Source organism: Opisthocomus hoazin, chromosome 1, assembly GCF_030867145.1.
Source record: "Opisthocomus hoazin isolate bOpiHoa1 chromosome 1, bOpiHoa1.hap1, whole genome shotgun sequence".
Classification (NCBI taxonomy): domain Eukaryota; kingdom Metazoa; phylum Chordata; class Aves; order Opisthocomiformes; family Opisthocomidae; genus Opisthocomus; species Opisthocomus hoazin.
The window spans coordinates 3,577,772-3,594,552 of record NC_134414.1 but is presented as its reverse complement, the minus strand read 5'-3'; the positions used below and the strand labels follow the sequence as shown (position 1 = coordinate 3,594,552).

Below are 16,781 nucleotides of genomic sequence, written 5' to 3'. Positions count from 1 at the left end.
CCAGTAGAGCATGGTTGAGTTAAACTCCCACAGCTCTCTGTGGAGGAGAAACTCTTTAATTTTCTGCCATTTCCCCTGACTCACACTTGGGAGGATGAGGAGAGATCAAGCTCCATGTCTCCAGATGAGACAGACTCAAGAGCGAATGGGCAGGTTCGCACCCTGCTGACAATGAAGTCACAGCGTAAAATGACTCTTTAATGCAAGAAATATTTATGAAGCTGCAAGGCCATGTGGTCTCCTGGCCATGGCCACATTATGGCCTCCTCCAGGTGCCTCCTCCAAACTCTTCCCTTCTGCAATTTGTGCTTCTCTCTCCCAGTTTTCTTTGGTGCAGCTGGGGCTGTCACTGACTTGGTCAGAAATGTCTCTGGATTTATTTTAATGCCAGATCATCCCTATCACCTCATACACTACCGCTGGGGTGTTTTCATGCCACCTAACTTCAGAAATCTGCAAAGCCGTGTCTTTCTGGAGCTGAGCTCTTGTTAATAGTGGGGATAAAAGGTTTTCTGGGGTATGGCTCCCATTTGCTTTGGGTAATGTGAATTGCATACTCAAATCTCTTCTCTCTCCAGACCTCGGAAGTGGGCCAGCACCCTGAAGACGGCTGCTTTTAGTCAGCTAGACATCAGAGAGCAAATCCTCATCCAGTCCTGCAGCATTTCACAGGACAATGTTTTTTTCATTGCAGATGGCTCGTATGAGAAGTCCACAGAAGAGGAACCGCTGCAGTTAAACAGAGGTGTTGTACGTGACGTTTGCATTTTAAAACTCAGATTATTGCTTCTAGCACAGCCCCATTAAACAGCTGAAAGAAAGTAATTTGCCCTCGGCCATAGTCTTATACAAAGAAATGACCCACAGAAGCTCTAGGAAGGCAATCAGTTCCTTGGACAGCAGAACCACGGACACCTGGTTTGCAGGTGAATGGTGTCTGGGGGTTGACTTTAGGTGAGGGCTATCAGCATAGGCTGAGACCACAGACCACCAGGGAAAGACTCTTGTCCTCTTCCTCTGAAGCATCTCTGATGTCTTCGAAAGAGCAAAAGACCTGTGGGAACTGGAAATCTTGGGCAATTCTCCTCATAGTTGGCCAACCTGGCTGAAGTTGTCCAGTGGGTTCAAACAGCTGAGGAACATGGACAGAGCAGACTCAGAAGTGACCGACAGCCAGACGTGATCCTTACCTGTAGAGTCAGATGACCCAAATCTCTCTTTGGGGGGGGGGATTTGCTTTAGGAGAGGGTCTCTCCTCTCTAACCTGGGCTCAAAGGTGTCCTGCTTCCCAGCTGTAGCTCCCACAGAGTAGCCAGCACTGGAACTGGCCACCAGCGTGCTTTCCCCAGGCTGTTTTTATCGGCAGCCCCAGCAAGGAAAAAGTGACTCCTTGGCTGCCGAGGATTGATTCACGGTGACATTTCAGAGCAGGGTGTCCCATGCCAGGTCTGTGGGATTAGGTCACTTACAGCTCCTGGCTCTACCCTTTTCCATACTGCTGGGTGAAATGCCAGCGTCACACCTCCAGCACCTATAAAACCTCCAAAATAGACACAAGGGGACCCTTTGTGCTGCGTGTCTTGTCCCAGCGGTTTGCTCTTGGAAGCCTGGGATGTTCCTGGGATTTCAGTCCTGCTGGCTGGCAGCCCCATGCCAACCCTCCTGGTGCCAGACAGGTGACAGGGCAGGATACGGCCCGTCCTTACCTCTCTGATCCTTGTTGTGTTGCACAGATGCCCATCCTCAGTTTCCCAGCAGGCGTCTAGAAAAGACCAGCCCATTTCTCTGCCTGTGTTAGGGATGTAGAACCTCACCTGAGGGCACTGGGTTGAGCGTGGGACAAGAGTGCTGCTCCACTGAGGGTGACCCACATGTAGCATAGGGAGGGCACCAGTGTGGGGCATTGACACAAACTGCTCAGCACCCCTTAGGCGATGGTAGGCACCGAGATGGCTCCTGGGTCATTGCTCATCCCTGTGGTCTCTGGACCTTCCACTCCTGACAGAAGGTGTGCAGGACACTGCATGGCTTTTTCCAGCATGCTTTGGGGTGAGAACAATCCTACTGCCTGGGTCTGAGTCCTCGTCTTTTCTCTGACTGCTCACAGAGGCACTCGCAAGACCAGTGTTTGGGGGAAGCAATGGGCAGGAAGACGCCTGGAGCTACCGCGTCCACTGTTCTCAGTTCTTCCCTGGAGTTCATTTCCAGGAGCTTCAAACCCAAGGGAGGAGGTGGCACCACTGTGAAGATTGTCTTGAAAGAGAAGCACAAGAAAGGTATGGTATGGAAGGGCCAAGCAGTCTGTACGTGGCCTAAGGTGACTTCTCCAGGACTTTGAATTCTCCAGGGAGTCTGTTTCAGCAGCAGTTTTCCACCACCAAGTCCCACCTCCCACTCCTCCAAAGCCAGCCTCTCCCAGCTATCTCAGCCCTGGTGGCCCACAGCCCCTTAGCTGCATGAATCTACCACTTTCCGAAAAGGGTTAGAAGAAGATTGGTCCTTGGGGTGTTTCAGAGATCTGGGACGTGGGAAGGGAGCTGCTCAGCTGCAAGAGTCCATGTTGTCTTCCGGGACAGTGCTGCAGGAGGACAAGATGTTCCTCTGTGCACCTACCCACCATGTGCTGAGTCTGTCGCAGTGCTGTTGTCTTTCTCCTGGAGGAGAAAGCTGGAAAATGAGATGAGGAGGCAACCCCATGGAGCCAAAGGGGAAAAGACAGGTCCCTTCTCTTGGGGGCTCTCCCACCACCGCATCTCCAGAAGGGCTCTTTCCAGTCCTTGGAAATGAAGCCCTGGAGGAAATTTTGGGACCTCCAAAAATTTTCATGGAGGAGTCAGCAGGTGGCACTCTTCACTGTGCTTCATGCCTGTGGCAGCCTGGGAGAGACCCTGGGCTTGCAGAGGCGTGGAGGCAGGTGAGGTCCTGCCCACACTTACCACTCAGCCCCACCAGGGTGGTTGAGCCCAGCAGCCTCCATCTCCTGGAGCTGGTCCCCCTGCCCCATGGCACCTCCTGGGTGGGATGGCTCCAATATGTCTGTGTCTGCTGCTGCCGGGTGTGTGGCCAAAGGACCATGTTCCTCAAGACAGTGGGGCCACCCATTTGCAAGGTGGTGAAATGTGTTGAGCTCCACCAAGCCTTGGGTGTACAAAGACAAGGAGAATTTATTTCCGCCACCAACTTTTTTCTCTCTTTCCTCCAGCTTGTGTTTACAATGGGAAGACCTATTCCCACGGGGAAGTGTGGCATCCCGTCTTCCGGCTCTACGGCCTCCTGCCCTGCATCCTCTGCACTTGCAGGGATGGTGTCCAGGACTGCCAGAAGATCACGTGCCCTAAGGAGTATCCGTGTGACTATCCAGAGAAAGTAGATGGGAAATGCTGTAAAATATGTCCAGGTAGGTGAAATCCCACCTGCTCCTGCGGCTGCCTTCCAGTTCCTTCTCTTAGCCTTGGTTTAAAGCCCAGCGCAGATGTGTAGGTGTTCACATCACTGGTGACTTGAATTCACACCAGGTGAGCTCAGCAGAGCAAGCACTGATGTAAGGGTTGGCCTGTCTTAGAAGGCAGCAGAACTAACTCAAGGTGAGGACCCAAAAGGTTGCATCTGTTGGGTAGGTGTAGTCTGGAGAAAGATACCCAAGGAGGGACATGTTAAGCATCTTCAGACAGATAGAAGATGTTTCTTGGAGGAGAGGGCATGGTCTGTTCTCCAGACCTGCAGCTGGGACAAGAAGTCATAGGGTTAAATTGTGGCAGCTGAAATTTAAGTTTGAGATGAGGAGGACCCTTTCCGGGCGCGGGGTTATTTGTGGCACTCATGGTTTGGGTTGAATTTCACTTGAGGTCCCCATCCCTGAGAGGGAAGGGTTAGGCACACAATTGTTGGGGTGGGCCAGGTAGAACTGGACTGGTGCTGGGTCTGGGACATGGTGAAGAGGACACCTTTTTTTTTCATGTTCAATGGGTTTTGGGTCTCTCAGTTGCTTCTTGGTCTTCAGAAAGCTGTTTACCTTAAACCTCAGACCTGGCAAAGATGTGGCAGGGCATGAGATCTTCTGCTCCCACTGGAGAATGTATCCTAGGTTATACCTCCTCGTACTCTCATTCAGCAGTAGGTGTTTAGATGATGGACCACCCACTTCTTCCCTAGAGAGACTAAAGATGCCTGAGGCTCTTTGAGCCTGACTGCAGATGCAGCAATCGCTGTGTGCTCTCCTCCGATGTGCATCTGCGAGGTGGTTTCGTGGAGGGGTCTCACCACGGAGAATGAGCAAGGGACGTTGCCACATTGAAGAATGGAGGCAAACAGGCTGCGAAATAATTTCAGCTGTGATTTTCAAGGTTTTCCAGCCTCCGAGCAGGAAGGTTCTGGGATGGCCTCTCTGGGCGAGCGAAGGGCAGAAGCTCAGCTTGCTTTAATAAGGTTTCTGATATGTTTATGAGCAGGATTTATGACGTGGTGCCTGCTGGGAAAGGGATGTGATGAGTGAGCAGAGCCCTTCCAGTCTTGCATTCCCACTATCTTTCTGGTTTAAAGTCTACAACTTTCTCTGCTGGGATCTCTTGTCTGCTGTTCAGTCTTCATTTATTTCCAGTTAAACGCTCTGACCCAGCCAAAATTATTTTCTCCTTGCTTTCCAGTACTCGTAGATAGCAATCACACACACGTTGCTCAGCCAAGTTACTCCGCGTCGAGGTTTCACCCACCTTCTTTTTCCAGCCAGTTTCCACGACTGTCCTCTTCTTCCTCCTTTGTACCCAGTAGCTCAGAGAGAAGCGCCGCGTGATTTCTATTTGCACCAAGGAATCCTGACTGAAGGGGAATTGCTGCGATGCCTTGGTTGGATGGGGAAACCCATCTGCTGGGGGCAGAGCTAGCAGCTGGGACCCCTGGGTTCCTGCTCCTCCTCCCCAACGCCGTCGGCCATCGAGTGGCTTCAGCGTGAAGCTCTGAGGTTGTTAAATCCCTGTTGTACCTACGAGGACGTGTGGCTCCTTCCCTGTCGTGAAGGGGGGCCCTGGAGTGGGTGAAGTTTAATGGTCTGGGATGGAAGTTTCCCTGCACCCAGACCCTGAGGTGGTCTTCCCCCTTCATGTCACACTGAGCCCGTTGCTGAAAAAGCCTGGCTTTGCACCCCTTTAAATTGAGATTTCCATCCCCTCTCTGAGAAGAGTAGCTCAGGACTGCCCCAGAAAGCACGGGGGAGAGCAGAATCAGGCCTAAAATAACTGTCCTACTAAAATAAACCCCACGCGTCTATTTATAGCCAAGCTTTCTTTCGAGTAGTGTAAAAAGCTTCAGCATCCAAAGTGACGGGGAGAACAAGGCTAAATTCAGCAGAGCTGGGCTCCTCTGCGTTCCAAGGACCACAACCAAAGGCAATAAATCTCCTTCCAAAACCATGGGGATTCTTAATTACTCCAGATACATAAAAATAATTAAAAAATTAGCAGCTCTCCTTTACCAAGGATGTTGAAAAAGTCACGTAGGTTCCTGCCGGTGCCCCTGGTGTGGGCGTCCCCGCCGTTGCACCCCGTGTGGGGAGGGGGCTCAGTCTGGGGCTGAGCCCACTCGTGGGGCTGAGCCTGGAGCGCTGCCCAGGCAGCCCGGCCACGGCGCTGGCTCCGGTGCTGTGGGCTCATCCCTTCGCTTCGCTGATGTTCCTTCTCCGGGACGGCAGCGGGAGCGAGATGGGAAGCAGGGAATCCAGCCTGGGCTTTGCAGTGATGATGGCACCAAGGTCCCTGCAGCAGGTACAGGGGATTCAGGTGGAGAAAATCCCCATTCCCCATCCCCACTGGCACAGAGGCTTCCAAAATCAAGGGGAATGGAAAACATGGGGACGAGAAGGTCCACAGATCCTTTATCAGCATCTCTCTTTGCTGCCAGTCTCAGTGCTGGGGAGCAGACTCTGGGAGCCAGGCTCCCATCCAGTGATGCGACCGTGCCACGTGGCATCAAACCCAACGAGATGCCTTTCCCTTGATCCGGGTGCTGAGATGGCTCCTCCAAGCTCCTTCCTGCCCCTGTTTAATGAACTCTGTCCTTGTTTTTTCCCAGAAACCAGAGTCAAACCCACCGATGAAATAGTCACCACGCGGTGTGGCAAGAACCCCAATCGTGTCCTAGTGTACATGTTTGTGCCACCAAGCTCGGAGACCTCCAAGGAGATCCTCAGGACGATCGCAGTTGAGAAGGAACCTGCAGAAGAGGTGGAACTCTACAACTGGAAGCTGATTAAAGGTGAGTACCCTAATGAAACCAGCCAGCAATGGAGGAGGTGTGTGTGGAAACCTGGTGCTTTCCAAGCTTTGTTCAATTTTTTCAGGCTTTTCTAGTGGTGCTCCAGACATTGTGTAGTGAGTCGAAACCTGCTGACAGCAGATTGGCTTTTCTAACTCCCCCCTTTTGCACTCTTTTGCTGCAGTTGCGTGCAAACGAGGGGCTGGAAACCACTTTTGGCCCCAGTGTACCCTGCCATTGGCTACAACACCATCCGGAGGCACAGCACGTGGGCCAACGAGGCCGGGGCCATGGGGTTGCTCCTCCAAACCTCCCTGCTTCCATGCCAAACGCACATGGAAAACAAAACAAAAAATTGTTCTGGTCATTCCATATTTTTGCTTTTGCTCTTTTTTTTTTTGTTTTTCCCCCAAGTCCATCCATCACTGGCAGCAAAGCTTGCAGAGCTGCTGCAAAGGCGCACGCAGTGGGGATGAATTGCCCCCAGCTCACTTTTTGGACAGGTGGATTTGGATGCTTCGGTCATTGTGTCCTCCAGAAGTCAAAGCACAGCAAATACACTGTCAAATGACACCAGTCTCTTGCTCTGTCCCCATACCTTTAGCTTTGCAACACTCTTACGGACCAGAGGAGCCTATCTCTACTAGACACACTTGGTTCAATAGATATTTGTGTTGTGTTTCTCTTGGGCCTGAGAAAGCATTGCAATCCCCCAACCCTGAGTCTTTTGGACATACTCTACCCCTTGCAAAAACTTGTGCCTTGAGCACTTTGAGGTTGGTTGCACCCTACCTATGGATACAGCGACCCTCAGCCCATGTAGCTGTGTGTCTCCTGGACGTGTAGGCAGATATTCTGGTCTCTTGGGTACGTTAATGTCTCACCTCACTCCTTAACGAGACCTTAGCCCTCCTGGGACTGGCTCTTCCCAGCTGCCAAGGGTGGACACACATGGACAGTAGCTGGAGAAGTTAACTGCAGAGATGGAGCCCTGGCTGCCACCATGTTTCCATCCTCCGCCTGCCATCCTCCGTCTTCCACGTCCTCCACAGTGCCCCTCTCCCCATCCTCCCCCCTGCATTGGCAAAGCCTCTTTCACAATGGCACCTTGTAGCTGGAGGACAGCTCTGAGCCTGCACTGTCTGGGCCCCACCGTTTCCTCTCCTTGCTCCTTGGCAGAGGTCGCCACCCAAACCTTCTCGCCACCTTCTGAGGCCAAAAGCTTCATGTCTGCACGGAGCTCCCGAGCCCTGCCAGCCAAGGACAGGGGAGGCCCTTGTCCCCGAGGCCAACACAGCTCTTTTGCTTGGCAGAGCAAAGTGTTACTATTGGGAAAGAGCATGAGCTCAGTCACATATGGATTCCACCTCTCCATGGTCCATCACTCTACCAACAGAGCAGCGTGTGTGGAGAAAAGAGGTTGCAAGTCGCGCCTGGAGCCTGTCCATCTGCCTTTGTATGGGCTTACGATACCTACGTGGCTTCATCTATTTCTGTGCCGGGACGGTTTCCTCTATGAGGCAGGAGTTTGGAGGAGAAACCAGCACCAACATTCAGCCGAAAGCTTGGCCCAGCTTGCTGGTGGTGCATGACCAGCCCCCACATGAGTGGCAGTTGGGGCTTCCCCATGTTTTTAGGGGTCTGAACACCTCAGGAGTTTTGAAATGTGACTTTCTGATGTATTGGAGAAGGAATTGTCGCCAGGAGTGAGGACAAAATAGGAACAGGCAAGATCAGAGAGGGACCAGCACAGTTTGGAGGCTCTGTCGTTAACTCCTGCCCTTCACCCTGCCTCGCTGGAGGCCTGGGCTGTACTTGGAGGTGCGGTTCCCCCCATGAACCTCTTTCCCACGTTTACCCTGCCAGGCTGTTGATTAGACATTGACCAAGATATTCTTTTCTGTCCCGAAAACCTGCAGCTCTGGGACCTTCGGTGATCCCCAGTGTTTCACCACGCTGATTTACCCTCACACCCAGGCTGGAGGGGACCTGTGGGGTCCAGATTGGCCGTCCTTATGCTATTCTGGCATGTCCTTGACAATCTCCTGCCATGGAGACTCTATGGCCCATGTAATCTCTTCCAGAGCCACAAACCTGTTTCTAAGGGAAGACTTCTCCCAGCGTGCAGCCTCCCTGCAGCTTGAGCTTGTGCCTTCTCGTCCTCTCTACCGCAGGTGTGAAGAGCAGACTCTTTCCTCTGAAGATGCCATTAGCTCCTGCCTCTGTCCTCTCTCACACAGTTTAAGCAGATGAGTTTTTTCAGTCTTTTCTTGATGTTAGAAATTTCTGGTCCTTTGGTCCTTCCCATAGCTCTCCTCTGGATTCTCTCTGTGTCTGTCTTGAAGTACAGAGCCCGAAACAGGGCACAGGGCTCTGGTCAAAGGTTGTGCCCTGCTGGGATGGGTCTCATACACCCATATGCACCCATGCTGCCATCTCCATCCACCCGCCAATGCTTTGTTTTCCAGAAAATTTAGCAAGTTCTGAGACCAGTTTCTTGAATTACGGGACCGGTGCTGTTAAACTTCTTTGTCGACGACATAGACAATGGGATCAAGGGCACCCTCAGTAAGTTTGCCGATGACACCAAGCTGTGTGGTGCAGTTGACATGCCTGAGGGATGGAATGCCATCCAGAGGGACCTTGACAGGCTTGAGAGGTGGGCCTGTGCTACCCTCATGAAGTTCAACAAGGCCAAGTGCAAGATACTACACGTGGGTTTGGGCAATCCCAGGCTGGGTGCAGAATGGATGGAGTGAGCCCTGAGGAGAAGGATTTGGGGGTGCTGGTCAACACGACCTGGCAATGTGCGCTCGCAGCCAAGAAGCTGCATCCCCAGCAGCGTGGGCACGGGGCGAGGGAGGGGATTCTGCCCCTCTGCCCCGCTCTGCTGAGACCCCCCCGGGAGTCCTGCGTCCAGCTCTGGAGCCCTCAGCACAGGACAGAGCTGGAGCTGTGGGAGCGGGGCCAGAGGAGGCCCCAGCAATGATGCGAGGGCTGGAACCCCTCTGCTGGGAGGAAAGGCTGGGAGAGCTGGGGCTGCTCATCCTGGAGAGGAGAAGGCTGCGGGGAGACCTTAGAGCAGCTGCCAGTGCCTGGAGGGGCTGCGAGAGAGCTGGAGAGGGGCTGTGACAAGGGCATGGAGTGATGGGACAAGGGGTGATGGCTTCAAACTGGAAGAGGGGAGATTTAGACTGGATATAAGGAAGAAATTCTTTACTGTGAGGGTGGCGAGGCCCTGGCCCAGGTTTCCCAGAGAAGCTGTGGCTGCCCCCTCCCTGGCAGTGCTCAAGGCCAGGTTGGACGGGGCTCTGAGCACCCTAGGCTGGTGAAAGAGGTCCCTGCTCATGGCAGGGGGGTTGGAACCAGATGATCTTTAAGGTCCCTCCCAACCCAAACCATTCTATGAGTCTGGGGTAATGACACTCCCCAGCCCAGTGTTAAGTAAAGTGTTTAAAGAGTCTTGTTGGTTCCCCACATAGTCCCTTCCAACCTGCAACATTCTGTGATTCTGTATGTCCCATCCTCACGTTTTAGGATGGGTAGAGTGGCACTGCAGAAGAGACTGTCTCTCCCTTGTCTCTCCAAAATTCGGACAGATGAATTACTCCCTTGGAGATCAGGCTGGTCCTTAATTCTTTCCTTGTACTCTAGTGGACTCTGCTTGTTTTTTGGTTCTGAAGTAGTGCCTAAAGCATAGAATCACAGAATGGTTTGGGTTGGAAGGGGCCTTTCAAGACCATCCAGTCCAACCCTCCTGCAGCGAGCAGGGACATCGTCAACAGGATCAGGTTGCTCAGAGCCCTGTCCAACCTGGCCTGGAATGTTCCCAGGGATGGAGCATTGACCACTTCTCTGGGCAACCTCGGCCAGAGTTTCAGCACCCTCAGAGTGAAAATTTTTTTCCTTATATCCAGTCTAACCATTACGCCTTGTCCTGTCACAACAGGCCCTGCTAAAAAGCCCGTCCCCATCTATCTTATAAACCCCCTTTAAAGTGCCAGGAAAGGTGGTAAGCGTCCAACAGCCCCATCACCTCCCTCCATCTCATCCTAAACTTTGAAGGAACGATCCCGTCTGTTGGACAGGATGTGCTCGCCGGGAAACGGCGTCACCCTTTACCAGCTCCATCCCGTATTGCCTCTTCGGCGGACGGCAGACACAGTGGGCTATTCTTATCTGCACCGCCTCGTGCTCTCCTTGCGCGTGCTGGAGCATCGTCTGCATTCCTCCACTGCTCCCCAGCTCCTGGCATCTGTCAGAGACGACCGTCCGGGCGGGCCAAAGGTCTCAGCCAGCTCTCCGAGGGCTCTTGGGTGAACATTATCTAGGTCGGTTGATTAAAAGATGTTTATCTCTTGTAGCTCTTGTTTAAAATATCCTCTTGGTTACTAATGTACTGGAAAGTGCTTCATCAGCCATGGGGGCTGTAAGCACACCCTCCTGCTCCTTTCTAAGTATAGACCAGAAGGATTTATTGAACACTTGTGCCTTTCTTGCGTCATTAACAGTTTTACTATCTCCATCCGGTATCTTCTTTTGTTACTGGTAGGACTTCTTTTCCAGACCCACTTGTAGGACTTATTAATAGTCCAAATATCCACATATTTCTCCGGATGTCTTTGACTTCCTGTATTAATTTTCCACAGTCCGTAACATCTCGTTTATATGGATTGCTCGGCAGCTCCCATTCGTTACGTACTCCTTTTATGTGTAATTGCTGCTGGGAAATCAGTGAAAGTCTCTTCACCAAATAAGGGGGACCACGTTGCCTCTCACATCTGCCGGGTGAGAGGTGGAGAAGGATATACCAGGAATACCTGCCTGGTTTGTCATGCTTCGCAGGCAGATATCGTAACCCCAAATTCTGCAGAAAGGTCGCTTCGGTTGCTAAACGCAGGTTCTGGTTTTCTTGGGTCAAACGTCTCAGTCAGGCACCTCTGCTAACAGGACGGTGCTGGCACGGACAGAAATATCAATCTCTGCTGAGGTCATTTGTGGGTTTTTTTTTTCTGTCCTGGACGATTTTCAGGGCTGGGGGCAGAGAGATGGAAAACTTTGGTCCCCGGCTTCTTCCAAGAAAGGAAAGCATCTGAGGATGGAGGGGCCTCCACGGTCAGGGAAGATGCGTGGTCCAGAGGGAGCAGAGAGGACAGGGATCCCAGGATCCAGCTGGTCTCACAGAATCACAGAATGGTAGGGGTTGGAAGGGACCTCTGTGGGTCATCTAGTCCAACCCTCCTGCTGAAGCAGGGTCACCTACAGTAGGCTGTAGAGGACCTTGTCCAGGCAGGTCTTGAATATCTCCAGAGAAGGAGACTCCACAACCTCCCTGGGCAGCCTGTTCCAGTGCTCCGTCACCCTCAGAGGGAAGAAGTTCTTCCTCATGTTCAGATGGACCTTCCTGTGCCTCAGTTTGTGCCCATTGCCCCTCACCTTTATTTCTCTTATGGTTTTTGGGGAGATCAGACCTCCTCCGGCGCAAGATGCTTTTCGGAGCAACAAAATCTTAATGGCTTTCACCTACTTTGTGGTGGTGTCCCTGCTGCGTTGTGATTTAATGAGCAGTTACTGTTTTCAAATGAGATCTCTCCCGGTCCTTGGCCAGCCCTGGATTCACTCCCAAACTCCCACCGGGCTTCGGCAGCAGGTCCTGCACCGACCCGGGACCCCGGGTGTCTCAGGGAGTTGTGCATCCAATCCTGTCTGAGCCTTCATCCCGAGCGCCGCAGAGTCTCACGCCCAGTGTTTCCCTCCCCAGGAATATTTCATCTGATACAGACCAGGAAGATCAGCAAGCAAGAATTCAAGCAAGAAGCGCAGAACTTCAGGCTGATCACCAGGACGAATGAAGGTAGGGAGAGAAAAATCCAATTTCCCCCCTCCTCCAGCAGACCCTGCCCCAAACAACCCCCGTGTTTTGCTGCTGTGCTCTGGCTGTTCCGCAAAGGCTGCGTAAATCCCAGCGCGGCGTGGGGAATCACAGAATCACAGAATAGTAGGGGTTGGAAGGGACCTCTGTGGGTCATCTAGTCCAACCCCCCTGCCGAAGCAGGGTCACCTACAGTAGGCTGCACAGGATCTTGTCCAGGCGGGTCTTGAATATCTCCAGAGAAGGAGACTCCACAACCTCCCTGGGCAGCCTGTTCCAGTGCTCCGTCACCCTCACAGGGAAGAAGTTCTTCCTCATGTTCAGACGGAACTTCCTGTGCCTCAGTTTGTGCCCATTGCCCCTTGTCCTGTCACTGGGCACCACTGAAAAGAGCTTGGCCCTGTCCTCCTGACACCCACCCTTCAGATATTTGTAAGCATTTATTAGGTCCCCTCGCAGCCTTCTCTTCTTCAGGCTGAACAAGCCCAGCTCCCTCAGCCTCTCCTCGTAGGGGAGATGCTCCAGTCCCCTCCTCATCCTCGCAGCCCTCCGCTGGACTCTCTCCAGTAGCTCTTCATCTTTCTTGAACTGGGGAGCCCAGAACTGGACACAGTACTCCAGATGAGGCCTCACCAGGGCAGTGTAGAGGGGAAGGAGAACCTCCCTCGCCCTGCTGGCCACACTCTTCTTGATGCACCCCAGGATCCCATTGTCTTTCTTGGCAGCCAGGGCACGCTGTTGGCTCATGGTCACCCTGTTATCCACCAGGACACCCAGGTCCCTCTCCGCAGAGCTGCTCTCCAGCAGGTCCACCCCAAGCCTGTACTGGTGCATGAGGTTGTTCCTCCCCAGGTGCAGGACCCTGGTTCGGGGAGCCGAACCGTAGGGAGAAGGCTTGTGCAAAAGTAGGCGGGTTGGGGCTGACCTGTCTTCGCAGGCGTATGCGACACTCCTGGTCAGCAGTCACATTTTCGCTTTGTGGTATCGGAAAGGGCAGCCAGCTTTCTAAAAGTGGACGCACGCTTGTGAAATCCAAAGGCTTTGTCTCTCCAAAACCCGTAAAACTGTTTGATTTTTTATATCTAATCCATCTGGTGTTACAGGGGGAAAGAAAAAAATAAGATTCAAGGGATTTGAAAAAAATAAACTCTTGAAATATTTTTCAAAATCATTCTTAATGTTCTTGGATGTGCGTAAATGTTACAAAAAACAGGAATGCCAGTGCACATGCCGAGAGTGCCTGTGCGGAGCGAAACTGCCGTGCTATTTCCCGCTGGCTGCCTCTTTGCCTGGGCTGGGTCAGAGTTTAATGGGTTGGGTTCGGATCGGAGCCATTCCCGCATCGTCCAGCGCCCACGGGTCATCGGGTCAGCCGGGAACGGCGCTGCTGCCCAGTGCATACCAGCACATCCAGTGCCCCGGGGCGGGTGGAGGTTTGTTTTCACCTCCAACCCGTTCAAGACAACATCTCTTGACCAAATCCCTGGGGGATTTTCCAATCCCTGCTGCCAGGTTGGGCTTTGCACCCTGATGGGGTCTCTGGCATGTGCCCACCCGCTTCTTGCCTCAGTTTCCCCTGACAAATAACCCTGTAGTGAAACCGTCCCTCTGCCGTTGCTGCAAGTTCTAGGAAAGCACTGGCTGGTGATTTCTTCACAACAGGAGATTAATTCAGCTAGAAAATATGCCCCCCCTGGGGATGATGACATCAGGGCTGCATAATCCTTGCTGGGATTACGGGGGAAGCGACCACCTAGAGAGAAAGCACCTCCAGCCACCTCCTGCTCCTACGGGGATGCTGGTGCTTTGGGGGAGCAAGGAGAGGGGTTGGGGAGCTTTGTTCTCGGTTTTGGGGTGTTGCTCAGCTCCCTTCCGTGCATTTGCTTTGCAGGGAGTCTGCAGCTCCCTGGGGGAGGCTGTGGGGGGATCTAGAGGGGTTTTTTTCTCCTTCTGCACCAGTTCTTTCCCTGACTGTAGCTGGTTGCAAAGCCCCGCACATAGAGCCAACGCTGGGGCAGCAGCAGAAAGTGAGTACGGATGTGGGGGTTTTGAGCAACCCACCCCAAAGTCGTGGGGCTGACAGAAGGCGGGGAGAGAAGCATACTTGCCCATGGCCCATGAAACGTGAACTTGGCTCTCTGATGATGAGGCAGAGGACAAGCAAAATGCTTCTTGTCCCGGAGAGGCAGGGAGTCAGCCCGAATCCCAGACACGCCAGGGAGGAGGTGGCCCTGACCACTCCTGCTAAAGCACGAGGAGGCAGAGGGGGGGTTATCCCTGTTTCAGGCTCAGCTCCTGTTCTTTTAAGAGCGTGCAAGTTGGGCAGAGAGGAACTTGATGAGGTTCAACAAGGGCAAGGGCAGGGTCCTGCACCTGGGGAGGAACAACCCCAGGCACCAGTACAGGCTGGGGCTGACCTGCTGGAGAGCAGCTCTGTGGAGAGGGACTGGGAGTGCTGGGGGACGACAGGGTGACCATGAGCCAGCAGCGTGCACTGGGTGCCAAGAAGGCCAATGGGATCCTGGGGTGCATGAGGAGGAGTGTGGGCAGCAGGGCGAGGGAGGATCTCCTCCCCCTCTGCTCTGCCCTGGGGAGGCCCCATCTGCAGTGCTGTGTCCAGTGCTGGGCTCCCCAGTTCAAGAAAGATGAGGAGCTGCAGGAGAGAGTCCAGTGGAGGGCTACGAGGATGATGAGGGGACTGGAGCATCTCTCCTATGAGGAGAGGCTGAGGGAGCTGGGCTTGTTCAGCGTGGAGAAGAGAAGGCTGAGCGGGGACCTAATATATGCCTCTAAATCTCTTCAGGGTGGGTGTCAGGAGGATGGGGCCAGACTCTTTCCAGTGGTGCCCAGTGACAGGACAAGGGGCAACGGGCACAAACTGAAGCATAGGAAGTTCCAGCTGAACATGAGGAAGAACTTCTTCCCTCTGAGGGTGCCGGAGCCCTGGCCCAGGCTGCCCAGGGAGGCTGTGGAGTCTCCTTCTCTGGAGATATTCCAACCCTGGCTGGCCGCGGTGCTGTGCAGCCTGCTCTGGGTGACCCTGCTTGGGCAGGGGGTTGGGCTGGGTGACCCACAGAGGACCCTTCCAACCCCTGCCATGCTGGGATTCTGTGATTCTGAGTGGTTTTCAGGAAAGCCTTGGAAACACCTTTGACTGTGCTGTTCATTACACCGCGAGAAGTAGACGGGGCGCCTCTTGACCTCAAATACCATTTTAATTGCATGATGGCAAAGTCTAGGACCAGGTTATGGGACCGCTGATGAGCTGCTCTGGCCATGGCCAGTGTTGCGGGTAGACCTCTCTCCCAGCGTGGTCCCTGCAAGCCCCCCATTGCGGAGGGTGCTACACCTTGGGTAAATTTTGTGCTCCTGCTCCAAGGGTTGTTGCTAACGAGTGACCACCTCTGCTCCTCCAGGTCACTGGAACATCTTCCGAGCCCAGACGTCAGAGCTGAGGATGACAGAGAGCCCAGAGAAAGAAACAAAGAGCTTGTAAAGAACAAAAACTTTACCCTAGCTATTGATTTATCTACACACACACACACATACACACGTACACATATATATGAAAAAAAAAAAAAAAGCCTCATTATTAAATAGACTGGCACAGCAATAAAGGATACATTAGTGCAAATTACAGAAACTCCAGCAAACGAACCAAACTGAACGGCGTCGGAGCCGCAGCCGCGGAGGTGCCTCTCTCCGGCGGGAGAGCGCGAGAGGCCGGCCGGCGTCTCCTGCTGCCCAAGGTGCCGGGTGTGCGGAGGGAGAGACGGTGGAGACGCGAGCCCCGGTGCGACGTGAAGAGGTGGGATACATCCCCGACACCCCGGCATTTCTGAAGAGCATCAGGAGCCAGCAGCGAAGCAGGAGATGACCACGCTTTTTACCAACCGCCAGAACAAAGATGACCTGCAAGGAAAGAAAAAAAACTCATCCTCATTTCTTTTCTCGGAGCCCCTCTGATCTGAAAAGGGTTTTTTTGGCTAAACACCCTCTGAAGGGCATTTCTTGAAAAATCTTGGGTCTTTTCTCCTCCGTTTCAGGTGGGAGGATTCTTTTCCCTTCTTTGCAGGTCACTGGAAGATGTAGTTTTTGGGAGGACCCCCCCTGCTGACAGGGTCTAAGACCCTGAACGCTGCACTAAGGTCGCTACTAAGCATGTTATTGTGCTATATATTTATATATATCCTACATAATAGCTACTGGGCTGTATTCACAGGAGGGGCATCTCCCAAAGGGCGAACAGGACCATTTCTGCAGCGTGGGGAGGAGGGAATGCAGCAGCATCGCCCTCCCCCTGTCTGGAAACAGCTTTGGGGGATTTTCAGGTTGTTTTGGTACATATATTTATCCCTGGTTTCTTGTTTTATTCTGTTTTGATAAATCTATTTATTTGGAGATCCAGATCTGTCTGATAAATCTGATTAAAGCATCTTCTTGATTCAGCCTCCTGTGCTGGCTCTCCTTTCCCCGTAGGGTCCATGGTACGACTCTTGGGGGCCCTGTTGGGACCTCCATCCTGGTAGGGCGGGACCCCCATCATGGTGGGGTCTGACCCCCTGCGCTCACTCAGACGACGTCCTCAGGGTTGGGATCGGGGCACGCAGAGAGCATCCCACGGATGTTTTGCTCATCATCGGGGGGATCGTCCCACCCCACT

General features: G+C 53.1%; 1 protein-coding gene across 1 annotated transcript in view; it reads left to right on the top strand.

The window, feature by feature from the left end:
• Positions 1-15,614, top strand: part of CHRDL2 (chordin like 2) — a 43,003-nt gene extending 27,389 nt beyond the window's left edge. The window contains 6 exon segments of the mRNA XM_075421429.1: positions 695-750; positions 2,108-2,276; positions 3,203-3,397; positions 6,064-6,246; positions 12,008-12,100; positions 15,535-15,614. Coding sequence (XP_075277544.1) covers positions 695-750; positions 2,108-2,276; positions 3,203-3,397; positions 6,064-6,246; positions 12,008-12,100; positions 15,535-15,614 — 776 coding nt within the window.
• The last annotated feature ends 1,167 nt before the right edge of the window (positions 15,615-16,781 follow it).